The sequence below is a fragment of the Zerene cesonia genome, chromosome 10, assembly GCF_012273895.1.
Source record: "Zerene cesonia ecotype Mississippi chromosome 10, Zerene_cesonia_1.1, whole genome shotgun sequence".
NCBI lineage: Eukaryota > Metazoa > Arthropoda > Insecta > Lepidoptera > Pieridae > Zerene > Zerene cesonia.
Genome location: NC_052111.1, coordinates 6,128,248 through 6,140,598, shown reverse-complemented (window position 1 = coordinate 6,140,598; position 12,351 = coordinate 6,128,248). Strand labels below are relative to the sequence as shown.

Here is a 12,351-nt window from a genome sequence, read left to right as displayed (position 1 = left end):
ACACAAAACGACGTACTGCGACGACCAAATTCAAGTGTTACGCGCCATAAGTTGTAAACATTTCCAATCCCAAGTGTTCCGGTTATTATAACACGTAAGATTTAAAATTACTCACGTACTTATGGAATGTACGACCAAATGTATATTTTTAATTTTGCTACATAATGTCGATAAAAAATAGTGATGTTCGGTGTCATAGTTGATAAGCACCGTAATACACCGTGACATGATGTCCACTTACTAAGATACGCAATACCAAATCTTTGAATTTTTAGTGGACATCAAATTTCAGTGATCATCAAAACTTTGTTGATCACTTAATGTGTCAAAATTAGCCAATAGCCCTGCTGGCCGCAGACGGATACCACGGCTGGTTTAGAAAAAGCATCATATCATTGTATAGAACAGCGGTTTCCAACATTGATATAGCCCTAATGAACCTTTCATAGGAGGACTAGGAAGAACTATAAGAAAAAGAAACATGTTTATGCTCACTGAGTTTAAGCCGTGTGGTTGATGGTTTCACTGTAATAGAACAAATTTTTGGATTTTTGAATTTATCGCTGTGAAAGTGTGCATTGTGCAGTGGTTATATAATACATAGTATGTACTAAATGTGTATACACCCGTAGTTTCAATATATAATGAACTCTGTGCGTACTGTCAACTGACTAGTGACAACTGTCAAATATCATTTTAAATTGTTTGATTTTTAGGTTATTATTCTAAATAAATATATATTTAGGCCGTACTAATACATTGTAATGATTGTTCTATAAAATGGCTCAGTTAATAAGATCACTTTCATTGAAACCAAAACACGTAATTGTAAGATTATACAACAAGATTGTAATAACCGATGATGGATCAACTATAGTAGCATTACATAGAGAGCAAGAATTTCCTTATGAATGTTCCAAACCCCTACCAGAAGAGGTGCACGATGATAAATCAGTACTCCGTATGTCAGATTATAGTGAAGTTAAAAGAGTTTTTAAGGAAATGAAACCAGAATTTGCAAGACAACAACTATCTTCTATGACACTTACAACTCAACATCGTTGGTTTCCAAGAGCAAGAGACAAGAAGGCCAAGAAAACAGAAATGAACAGACCTTATTTATAAACTGTTAGCTATATAATATCATTGTAGTATAATTATTAGTTTGTAATAATATAAAGTAATACCTGTAAATATGTATTTTTTATGTAACTCCTACTTCACCATATCAGACACAATATGGGTATGGTTTAGCTGTTACTAGAAAATTCTCAATAATCAAGGATAACAATATTGTTTCAAATTGAGACTTGAGTTTGTTCTATTATTTGGACTCCATGTTGGTCAGGGAGTATATCAGCAATTTACAATGTTGTGTATGTGTGTATGTCAAAAATGCGCTTGTACTTTTGTCATTGAATTTAAGTGCTTGGAACTTGTATAATGTATACATATAATAACTAATAAGACCGTAAAAATTGTGTGTTATAACATCCAATATATTCCCAAAAAACTGATAGGGGGTGATAAAAGAGAAAATTTAAAAAGAAACATAGGTATGAATAAATATCTTTATTTCAGAATAATATATATAATACATTCTTACAATTACAGAATGAAACAAATGATACTGAATGATCATAATGGTTATATTATATGTATGAACTAGTTACCCTTCCTGAAAATAAAACGTAGAGATTCTTGTCAGATCTGATTTTTAAATAAGCTCTATATTAATTAAAAAAATTATAAATTAAATTGTATATCACAGTTACAAATTATTAAAATTTTACAGTACTTTTAAACTTTGGTGATAAAATATTTCTAATTTCTAGCATGTCTACATAAGGCATAGAGATTTTAAAGGCTATATCTACATTAATAAAATATAATTTGCTCAAAAATATATGATCTCTGCACAACAAATCGAGACATTTATTACATCACAACAATATATTGCATTTTTTCCGAATAAAATTATTCTAAGTAACACTCTATAAGATAATGAAATTCCATAAAGATCTGTTTCTAAGTGCCAGTTAAAAGAGATTATATTTCTAAAATTGATATTGATTTTGTTCATACCATCTATTAAAAATTAACATAAAAAATACAGGTATAACATTAAATTAATAAAATTATATATATCACAAACACACAAAACCATATAGCTTTAGCTACAAACCAATGTGAAATCTTGTTTATGACTAAAAAAGTTATTTTCTGCAATTTATGTATTAATTTTCTTGAAAATATATCTCATGAGTATTTAAATAATTATGTTGCATGAGCAACTATCATACTTCATTAAATTCATAATAGTAAACATTTCATTCAATGTGGCAATATAATGTTAAAATATGTAGTGTACAGTATTTATTGTATTATGTAATTAACACTGAGTCAAATCTAATTGAAACGAAAGATCACATCTAGATTATTGTCGCCTTGCTTTTTGCACGTGTGCTCAAGTCACGAGCTGGCAAGAAGCCTGATTTTAAACCTTGACATATTTCAAGGGGGCAATGACATACCTATTTGCTAAAAATACAAAAAAATTGTGAAGCCATCTTCAAATTTCAAAGTTATTCCATAGCTGCCAGTCTTAATAGCTTATTACTACAAATTTATTGCCTGAATCTATGAATTAACATACTTAATTAAATCAACAAAACAAATATTTTAGATAACAAAATAACTCCATGACTAATCATGAAAAATGGTTTCATGTTTCTTATATGATGTAACATAACTATTTATAGAATACTGAGTGAATCTTTGGTGTTTTGTTTTAAACATGTTGTGAATTTTATATTACTTGTAAGCAAGCAATTTATATATTGGTCAAACCAATGAATAATATACTTAATTCATTATTTAGTTATATTTCTAAGAATAAATATTTCAATCAATAGTCCAGTTTCTAAGAATAATTATTATTTTACAATATTTTTAATTTAAATATAGGTACCAACTGAATGGCACATGGGAATTATTAACAATGCATTGTACTTAGGTCCTTAATGTGAAATTTCAATACTACATAGTTCAAATATTCAAACAGCTACCTCTATACAGATTTATTAAAATATTATTTTTCAACAATGCCTCTTTAGTGCACAGCACATGACTTGGTATATGTCTATCAAAATTGAATATTTGTCAACAAATTTTGACACATGGTTTACCTAGTTCTCGTTTAATGATAGCGACTAGTGTAAGCTCGATCGAGGCTCCGTACTCGTAGATGTTGGCTGCTGAAATTGTATGGGAGCCCGAGAACTGGTTCGAAGGGGGTGTGATGTCAGCGGACCCTGCAGACCCTCAGTTGCCTGTCGAGGTCTTGCAGTTGGCGGACGAAGCCTTCATTGGGATGAATGTCGCGGCGAGAGCGAACGAGAGCCAGCGCTTCTGTGAGAGTCATGCCTCGCTTGATCATAAGGAACGCAAGCGCACACGTAGCCGAACGCGATACACCCATTAAGCAATGCACCAGTACACGACCTGTAAATACATTTTGACATTACCATTAATTATAATTAATTTGAAAGTTTTGAAACATTTTCTTTGAACTCATTTTTTTACTTTATCACAACACAAATTTTCGAGAATATTGCGATAATTAACAAATAGTGCAGGAAGCTGTGAAGAGTATTATTTTATGAAATAAAAAAAAAAAAATTATAACAAAAATTTCAGTTTAAATACCTATTGAAATAAAAAAAAAACAAAACTAAACTATATTTAAAAAGCTTGTAACAGGACTATCAAATTACACTACTACTACTACAATATCATCATCATCAGCCCATATATGTTCCCACTGCTGGGACACAGGCCTCCTATGAGGGTTTAGGCCATAATCCACCACGCTGGCCAAGTGCGGGTTGGCAGATGTCACATGTCGTCGAACTTTTTTAATTCTCGGACATGCCGGTTTCCTCACGATGTTTTCCTTCACCGTTTTAAGCAGTGGTGATGTTATCTACATGCGCAGATAAATTGAAAAATCAATTTATTTCCTGCACGCTCGCCCGGTCTCGAACCCCGACTTATCGATTTTGAAGTCCGAGGTTCTCACCACTGAGCCACCACTGCAACACTACTACAATATTACCATAAGTAATTTACTTACCACCCCTGCTAATCCCTTCATCAATGAAATTGGCGGCAATATGGAAATACTTAGAAATATCAGTAGATGGAAGATCCATAAGCTGGAAGCCCTTGTATCGCAGACCAGGACAATCGCGATAATACAAATGGTCAGTATCAACTTGAGTGTAACGTTTGCCTTCAGCAGTATTCAATACATAGTTAATACCCATGCGTCTTAAAAAGGCTTTATCTTTTGCTGCCACACTGAAAATAATGATTTTTAACAATTTATTTTCATATGTATGATGCTTATGTGACTAACTTAAAGAATTTATATTATTTTTGATAAGATATTATTATTAAGAGTACATTAATTTCAAATTCAGTTCAATGCTTTCATAATATATGCAATATATTATTTTTCTATTAATTTTGGGCATTTAAATGGCAGACGGCCAGTGCTTAGTGCTTTGCAGTACAGGGAGAGGCCTGTCTTCTTTCTCCTTAACCTTCTCAGTCCATTCCTTCTTTCCAGTTGTCAATTCTATCCTTATCCCTTACTATTTAAAATAGGCATTCACAGAGAACCACAATTTACAACAACCTCTGTGACTACGTGTACTATCAGGCGAACCTCCAGCTCAATTGCTGACTGAATATCAAAATTGTTAAATAAAATGTTTACAAAAAACTTACGCATCACCAACGAAGAGGCCTGGATATACTTCATTTACATCAGGTGTGGGTGTATAAGTAATGCCTTCCAAAGGCCTTGACCTGTATGTTGATAGAGAACTCAGCACTGAAGACTGAGACCCTCCATACAACTGTGAATTTATATCATGTTTAAAACAACCACAAAAATACTGTCCCATTTTATAAAGTGTACACTGGTGATGACTATCTACCCAAAATCTACAACATATCTTATCCAACAGATGTTGAATGAAAAAACTCACATTTGTTTTTAAAAATGGTCTAGCTATGTTAAATATTTTCAATAATTAACTGTCATTAATACTAATGATCATTTGTTAAAAAGCAGTTGTTTTTTGTTTTGAAAGCCACAAACACTGGTGAAATGTAAACAAAGCACACACAATTGTATTATAGTGATAAGTACCGTTGAACTTCTTAGATGTGATCCTACACGTAGATCTTTAGCTGCGCTGTATGAATGATATCTCGGGAATAGCGAGTACTGCCAATAAAGGGTTTAAAATTTTCATGTACAAGCTGCTATTATGAATTCATAGAAGTTAAAGGTGCATAGCTATGAATTGACTGTGCATTTTTTGTTTATGTTAAAATATGTTGATCAATTTTAGATATCAGTAAAAGTAACATTAAATACTACTGAATATGGAACAATAGACTAATCTATACATAAAAGCTTACAAGATTCTTGTTTTGGTTACCCTTATCTGTAATGTATTATTATGTTTTTAATACCTCACACTTACAAGAATTGTTTTTCACATAAGCTGTTATAATTTTTTTTCAATAATTTATTGAGTGAGGCAGAACAATAATGCAGTTTTGTTGAAAATTCAACTAAGAATACATATCTTGTAATGAAGTTAAAAATATTTCAGGTATCCAACATTTACAATTCTGCTATTCAATGTCTTAAAAGCAGCCTTAAAAATAAGATGACTAATACAATAGGCATGAATGATTATTGTGTTATTTTGCTGATTGAGAAATCAATCCCTCATTTAAAGGCATCTACAGTTTTATGGTATAAATAAATATGTATCATTTACGTCGCAGAAAAGTGATATGCCTCCTTTAGATGGCTCATAGTCTCGACCTTGAATCGATGACTGTTATGTTACAGAAATAGATCTAGGCCATTAAAAACCTATTTTTGTTGAATTTTTTAGTAGTTAAATAATGCGTTCTTGCTTAAATGTGTGTGTCGTATAACGACTTAGAAAGAATGATAATTTACTTACAGAATCCCTATAACTCATCTTGATGCGCTTTTACACCGAATGAACTTTAATACCTATATTTTTTTATTTTCTCCACAATACTTAAGGCCTTGTTTGTACTTTAATATCTCGATTCTCATTACTTAATAGAGTATATAAATAATAATACTATTTATTTAAAATAAATACTCTTCTCTTCAAATTAGCAAAAACTATCAAGCTATACGAAATACACATCCATACTACTATGAGCTGAGCGGTGGATTTCGAAGTGACATTATGGTGACAATTGACATTGGAATGTACACATGACATATTATGCTAAGCCGAATCCGTCCTCACTCTTCAGTGGAAAATGGGGTAAAAGTTAAAGCTTGCCACACTATAGTGTTTAATATCTTAGTGCAAAGAGTAGTATAATAATACTGGTTAGGTAGCTAGCGAGGAAGAAAGCGACGAGCAGTTGCATCGATTTTAAACATGTTTTGTGTACAAATTAAAAATTGATTGAAGCAATGAAAACTGAACTGACGTGAACGAGTGACCCGGGTAACACGATGAATGATTGACCCGGGTCACTCTTTGTCGTGCAAACGTGTGGGGAAAAAACATTAGTTCCTCCCATACTTGCGGGCTTGCATATTCATGGGAATTTGAGTGATCGGCATTATAGTTACTCATATCAGAATGGTGTTTGTTTTCTTTATATATTTTTTTGAATGTAGGTATTACTAAAGTAGCTGGTAAAAGATCATTTTTTTTAATCTATCATTTCTGGGCTTTTATACAATTACAAAATTAATCTACTATGACGTTATGTCAATTGTCAAAGTCACCTATCTTGACAGATTTATATTTGTACGCTTTTGTCAGAAATTTGGAAAAAGCGTAACAGCGATTTTTAGTGCAAATACTTTCAGGAATTTGTGAATGAAGTGTAAAAGATTTTCAACTTCTATAACAGATTTTTCATGACGAATAATTTAACATTCCATTTAGATGAAGATGGATGAAAAAGAAGAATTACATCTAACCTCTCAAGAGTTACAAGTGCTATCAGAGCTTGACAGGTGCCGCCTTCTTGTTATTGTTTATAAATCAAGTTTTTAAATTAAAATATCCCTATTATTTTGACCCTTTTACCTGTCCATTACTTAGTAACTTTGGCAGTTACTCCAATGGTCTTGAGGAATTAACAACTTCGTTATTGAACTTTCATATTTAGAGTTCTATGACGCTAATGTCGTAGTAGTATTTTGTAAAATTGGAAATTCTTATTTCTTTTACAAGTAAATTGCATATATCAGCTGATTACAAATTTTGCTTACCTACAATAAAGCTAAACTATTAAAATAAGAAATTCTCAGTCACATTCTCATTTATTATCATAATATTTCAGTCGTCAATTTGGTTTCCTGAAATTACGAGGAAACGAACATGGCAGAACCCGTGCTTTGGTTCTCAAAGCTGTCAAGTATCTGGAGGGGATGTTGGTGCAAGTTAAGGTATTAAGAATATTTACAATAATTATGATATAGTATGATGGATATTATAGGTATAAATATGCCTTTTATTTTACTTTATCTACCTAGATAGATACTTTTTGCATGAGACTAGCTTTATGTAGTGTATATGTTTTGTTATGTACCAATAATATTTAAGCTATCGTTTGATGACAATATTCTGAAAATCAACTTGATTGTTTATTCTTAAAAAGTCCATAAAATCTTATCTGATTTTGATCTTTGATATATTTACCTATAAAACTGGCAATTATGTGTTATTTGATTCAAATTTCCACTGGGTCTTTAATAAATTTTTGTAATTAGGACACAGAATATGTGCATTGTGACTTTACATCAAATGAAATGATAGAAGCATCCATAGCTTTAATAACTAATAATAGTAGTAATAAAATAAGTAGTTAATATTTCAAAACTAACATTATAACATAATATTGTTCAATTATTAGGGAATTGTCTACTCTATAAGGATAAAAGATTGGTATTTTCATATGCATCCAATAAACTGAAAATGTATTGATCAATTTTACATGGGTTGCTTTCTAGATTGCATTGTCCTCTCCACGAGATTTATTTTGTTATTGCGATGGTGTAATTTTTTTTCTATTACTATGAAAAATATTTCAATGTTTGTACAATTTACATATAATTATATATTTGTGCATTAAAAGAATCATTATAATAGAAATTGGCAAAAACACTGCATACTTGAAATTAAGCATATAATTACATATTATTACCTGATTTGTTACACGATAAAAACTTAGCATGGTATATTTTTAAGGAGGAGGAAAGAGCATGTTCCCCTGGAGCGAGAAGAGACATATGCATTGATCCAAAAACATACTGCAAATTGGGTCATTTTCATCTGCTACTTGAAGATTATGCGAAAGGTTTGTTTTGATTATTATAACTGACTAAAAGCCTCTGAACAGCTGTATTTGACCAGAACTAATACTTGCACATAATAGTTAAAATGTGTAAATAGCACTTTTTTTTATATAACAGTAACTACTGACAGGTCTTATAAGATCCCATTAGAGAAGCAGCTGACCATAACTTTTGAACATTCTTTTATTAGCTTCAGCTGTATGTTTTATATGTTTGCATCTACCAACACCTTTAAACTGGTTTGTTTGCCAGTTTAAACGAACGGATTTTATTCATAGTATGTTCTCTTATCAGGAATCTGTGACAATACAGTAATTTAAATTTTTCTTATTATGCTGATTAGGATCGCCTGGATTAATTAATTTCATTACATATACTCTGAATTCTTATTCAGAGTATATGTAATGCTTGCTCTTGCAAGATACAGAATTTTCGTAGATCTTATCTTAAAAGTTTGTTTTGCTTTTACTAAAGTATATTTATCTTACACCATGTCAGTAAATAAAATTACTTCCCGAGTTTAATCTAACATAAAAAAACAGTTTTAATTACAGAACGTGTTTTAAAAAAATTCTATCATTTTTTAATATTGGTCCTTTGCAATTATAATTCCAATGCAGGAAAAGACAGAGCTGTATAAAACATCTAGCGTCATCACTTTCCCTCCCTGGAATTAGTACCGCTTTAAGACGACATACTAACCCTCCGGGTCATTGAACATCTGGCAAAAATTGAAAATAGATTAAACGTCCAATATGTATCACCATTATTTTTAAACCCCATAAAAGAAAAACCGGAGAATTACTTTTTTGCCTTCATTTACATAATCATTAAGTAATAATTTAATTAATTTCTTTGTCAACAGCAATGTCAGCATACCAAAAGTTCTATGCACTTGAGCAGGACAACTGGAAGGATCCTTTGTTCCTGTATGGATTGGGCTTGTGCTATTATCACTACAATGCATTTGATTGGTAAGTGATTTTTTTATAGTATACTATTGGGTATATGAACAAATCAATCAAGAAGTATTTAAAAAACATAACATTAAATATTTATACTTAATGTCAGTTTATGATTGGTCTGTGCTTCTGCATTACCAAAAAAAAGGTTTAATAGAATTAGTATGAATTTAAGGCAGTTGCAAAATAAATAAATAGACTTGTTTATTGTTATAATAGTCTAAGTGTTAAAAAAGTAACTAAAAGTCATGTTTACAACATTCAACTTTATAGAATGTTCTTATTTGTAAGAAAATCTCTTTAATTTCACTGAAAATGAGTAAAATTATCATATTTACATAAATTTGAATGAGTACAAATAACTGTATACCTGTTAAATATTGCATTGATAAGTTATTAAGATAAACTCTCATTTTCTAGAAAATTTTTATATTTTTTACCAATTAAGATGAGCGCTCAATACCCCAATATTTTTTTTATTAAAATAAAAAAAAAAAAAACTAAAGAGATTATACATAACTGTAGAATAATTATTTAGTTTTTGTACTGAAAATTACCTCAATATATAGTAATACATTTAATCTAGTAATTTTTGTAGTATGAGTATATATAATTTGAATTTGGGAAACGTTTTCAATTTAATATGCTAGGGGTTATACTGACGATTTTTCACTGACAATTAAAATATTTTAATTACTGTACTTATGAAATATTATAAAAAGAATTAATGTATTGCTAAATAGTTCATTTACTAGTTTACCTATCAGATTAACTTTCTATAGGGAATAGGGTTCCCCTAGTCCACGCCAGGTTCCCTGTCGCGAGTGGGTTTTCTCCATCCCTTGGTTAGATTATTAGATAATTAATTAACCATCCCATCTTTTTATTTGACGATCTCTTTGTCTTTTACCGTCACTCTTTCTTTTCTCTTTGGACATCATTCTATAACGTCTTATGTCAATTTATATCTGTTTGCCCTCATGATATGACTTGTCCAATTTCCAACATTACTCACTTTAATTTTATTTCTTATTCTTGAAAGTTCCCATCGATCTCGCAGTATTAAACTCCGTCCGTATTTATAAAACACTAGCTGCGCCCCGCGGTTTCACCCGCGTAAGTCCGTAAGTAGGGATTAAAAGTTGCGTATATGTTATTCCAGTTGTTGAACTATCTACGTACCAAATTTCATTGCAATCGGTTCAGTAGTTTTTGCGTGAAAGAGCAACAAACACACACACATCCTTACAAACTTTCGCGTTTATAATATTAGTAAGAAGTAGGATAAGATTAAATGTGCCGTATTTTTCATGATTTTCGGTAGATGGCGCTATATGTTTTAAAACACTTTAAAAACCTTCATTACAATTACAATAATTGTATAATACTATAATTATTATAGTAACGGGTTTGCAAAACCTTACTATCACATTTGATTTTATGGAAGAAAGACAGAAGAATTAAAATAGAAAGAAAATAACTCTTAATAATTTCTAATTTGTTTTTGTAAAGTCCCCCCTCTGGTCTCTTATTATTGTACCAGTATTTGTATAAAGTAAGGCATACCTAGTTATATACTAATGAATTTATAAATAGTAGCTTGCCGAGCTCATTTCGCTTAACGTTTGATTTTTTCGAAAATTATCTTTATTAGTTATAGTTAAATGGCTTCACAGGAATTAAGCGGCCCTTATCATCTAGGGGCCCAGGGCAAGTGGTCAAATTGAACATTGGTAAAGGAATTGTTTAATCTTAAATCTTTTATAAAGTATTTAACTAGTTTCATTTCATATAACATTTTCATAACATTAATCAAAAATAGATTTAATGAATTATGGGAAAATAAATTATAAATATGAGATTAATAATTATATAAATATAGTAAAGCAGAGTTTACAGTGTGATAAGTGATAAAGTAATGGAGTCCCCCCATTTAAATAAAATAAAAAATTTAATTTTATAAATGCATAATGTTAACTATTTATATGCTCTAAAGTAAATGATTTACCTAATATCAGGCAATTTTATGCTTACAAGGTAGTAATTATATGCAAGTGGAGTATGGTCATAATAGTTGAGAATCAACAGGTGCGCAAAGGTGCATTGAATGAAAAATTGAAAAATGTATGTGTGTAATTACTTAATAACAATATCACTCCCTTCTGGGATACCTTTTATAGGTTTTTATATGGAGGATTGATTGTGTTGTTTGAATTTTCCAATCTATTAGATTTTTTGTTAGATCAAGTGGAAAACACACCTTGGAAATATCTGTGTCCACAGGTATTTCCGATGTAAACGTTATTTAAGTATATCGTGTTTTTGTTCTATTTCCCTAAGATCTGGGTTTTTCTTTCTAGGCTTTTAAATTTTCCTTTTATACTGATAGAAGGGAAAATTATATTATATTATTATAGGATATTGATAGTTTATTTATATTATGAGTTTACGTTTAGAATATTTAACAAATTTATATTCTTTGTATTTATTATATTTCAATAGTCTTTGAACATAACTACATAAGTTTGTGATGTTTTTCATGCTAGGGTTGTTTGACATTTTTTAGATCCTAGCTAGCAATTAAAATTAATATGTAATATTAATAGAGTTAGCTTAGTATTGATATAATCTAATATTCATGAGAAATCAGTTTTCTTGAATTTTGGTTAAATATTCTCAGCCAAAAATAAAGACGCAATGTTTTATTCATCCAAATATATTTCGAACAAAGCCATGAATAAAACATTATATTTATTTTCATAATGCTTTTAAATATCTAACAATTATTTTTTTAAGTAGTCAAAATTTAAAAGTAGATGTAGAAGGTGTCCTCGGTATAGACGTATTGTTGTTGCGTTCCGCATTTGGTGGTTTAGCGACGAAAAAGTGTGTACCTATCTATGCTGTGATTCACCGGACGTAGGACAAACGCGGGGGGAT

At 30.5% G+C, this 12,351-nt stretch overlaps 2 protein-coding genes across 3 annotated transcripts in view; one reads left to right on the top strand and one right to left on the bottom strand.

Moving 5' to 3' along the window:
* Positions 1 to 1,557: 1,557 nt before the first annotated feature.
* On the bottom strand, positions 1,558 to 6,302 carry LOC119829581 (dual specificity protein phosphatase 13-like). 2 transcript variants are annotated; one of them, XM_038352157.1, is made up of 5 exons: positions 6,057 to 6,302; positions 5,222 to 5,299; positions 4,795 to 4,925; positions 4,136 to 4,362; positions 1,558 to 3,504 (listed from the first exon to the last, which is right to left on the bottom strand). In XM_038352157.1, the coding sequence occupies exons 1-5, from the start codon at positions 6,072 to 6,074 to the stop codon at positions 3,305 to 3,307; spliced, it is 654 nt and encodes a 217-aa protein (XP_038208085.1). In that variant the 5' UTR covers positions 6,075 to 6,302; the 3' UTR covers positions 1,558 to 3,304. The 2 variants fall into 2 exon arrangements, with proteins under 2 accessions (XP_038208085.1, XP_038208086.1); XM_038352158.1 differs by lacking the exon at positions 5,222 to 5,299 and having other exon boundaries at positions 6,057 to 6,301.
* Positions 6,303 to 6,903: 601 nt separating this feature from the next.
* Positions 6,904 to 12,351, top strand: part of LOC119829579 (lysine-specific demethylase 6A) — a 31,839-nt gene continuing 26,391 nt past the window's right edge. Inside the window, exons 1-4 of the mRNA XM_038352154.1 lie at positions 6,904 to 7,105; positions 7,435 to 7,540; positions 8,343 to 8,451; positions 9,315 to 9,423. Coding sequence (XP_038208082.1) covers positions 7,035 to 7,105; positions 7,435 to 7,540; positions 8,343 to 8,451; positions 9,315 to 9,423 — 395 coding nt within the window. The 5' untranslated portion in view covers positions 6,904 to 7,034. The remainder of the gene's footprint in view (positions 7,106 to 7,434; positions 7,541 to 8,342; positions 8,452 to 9,314; positions 9,424 to 12,351) is intronic.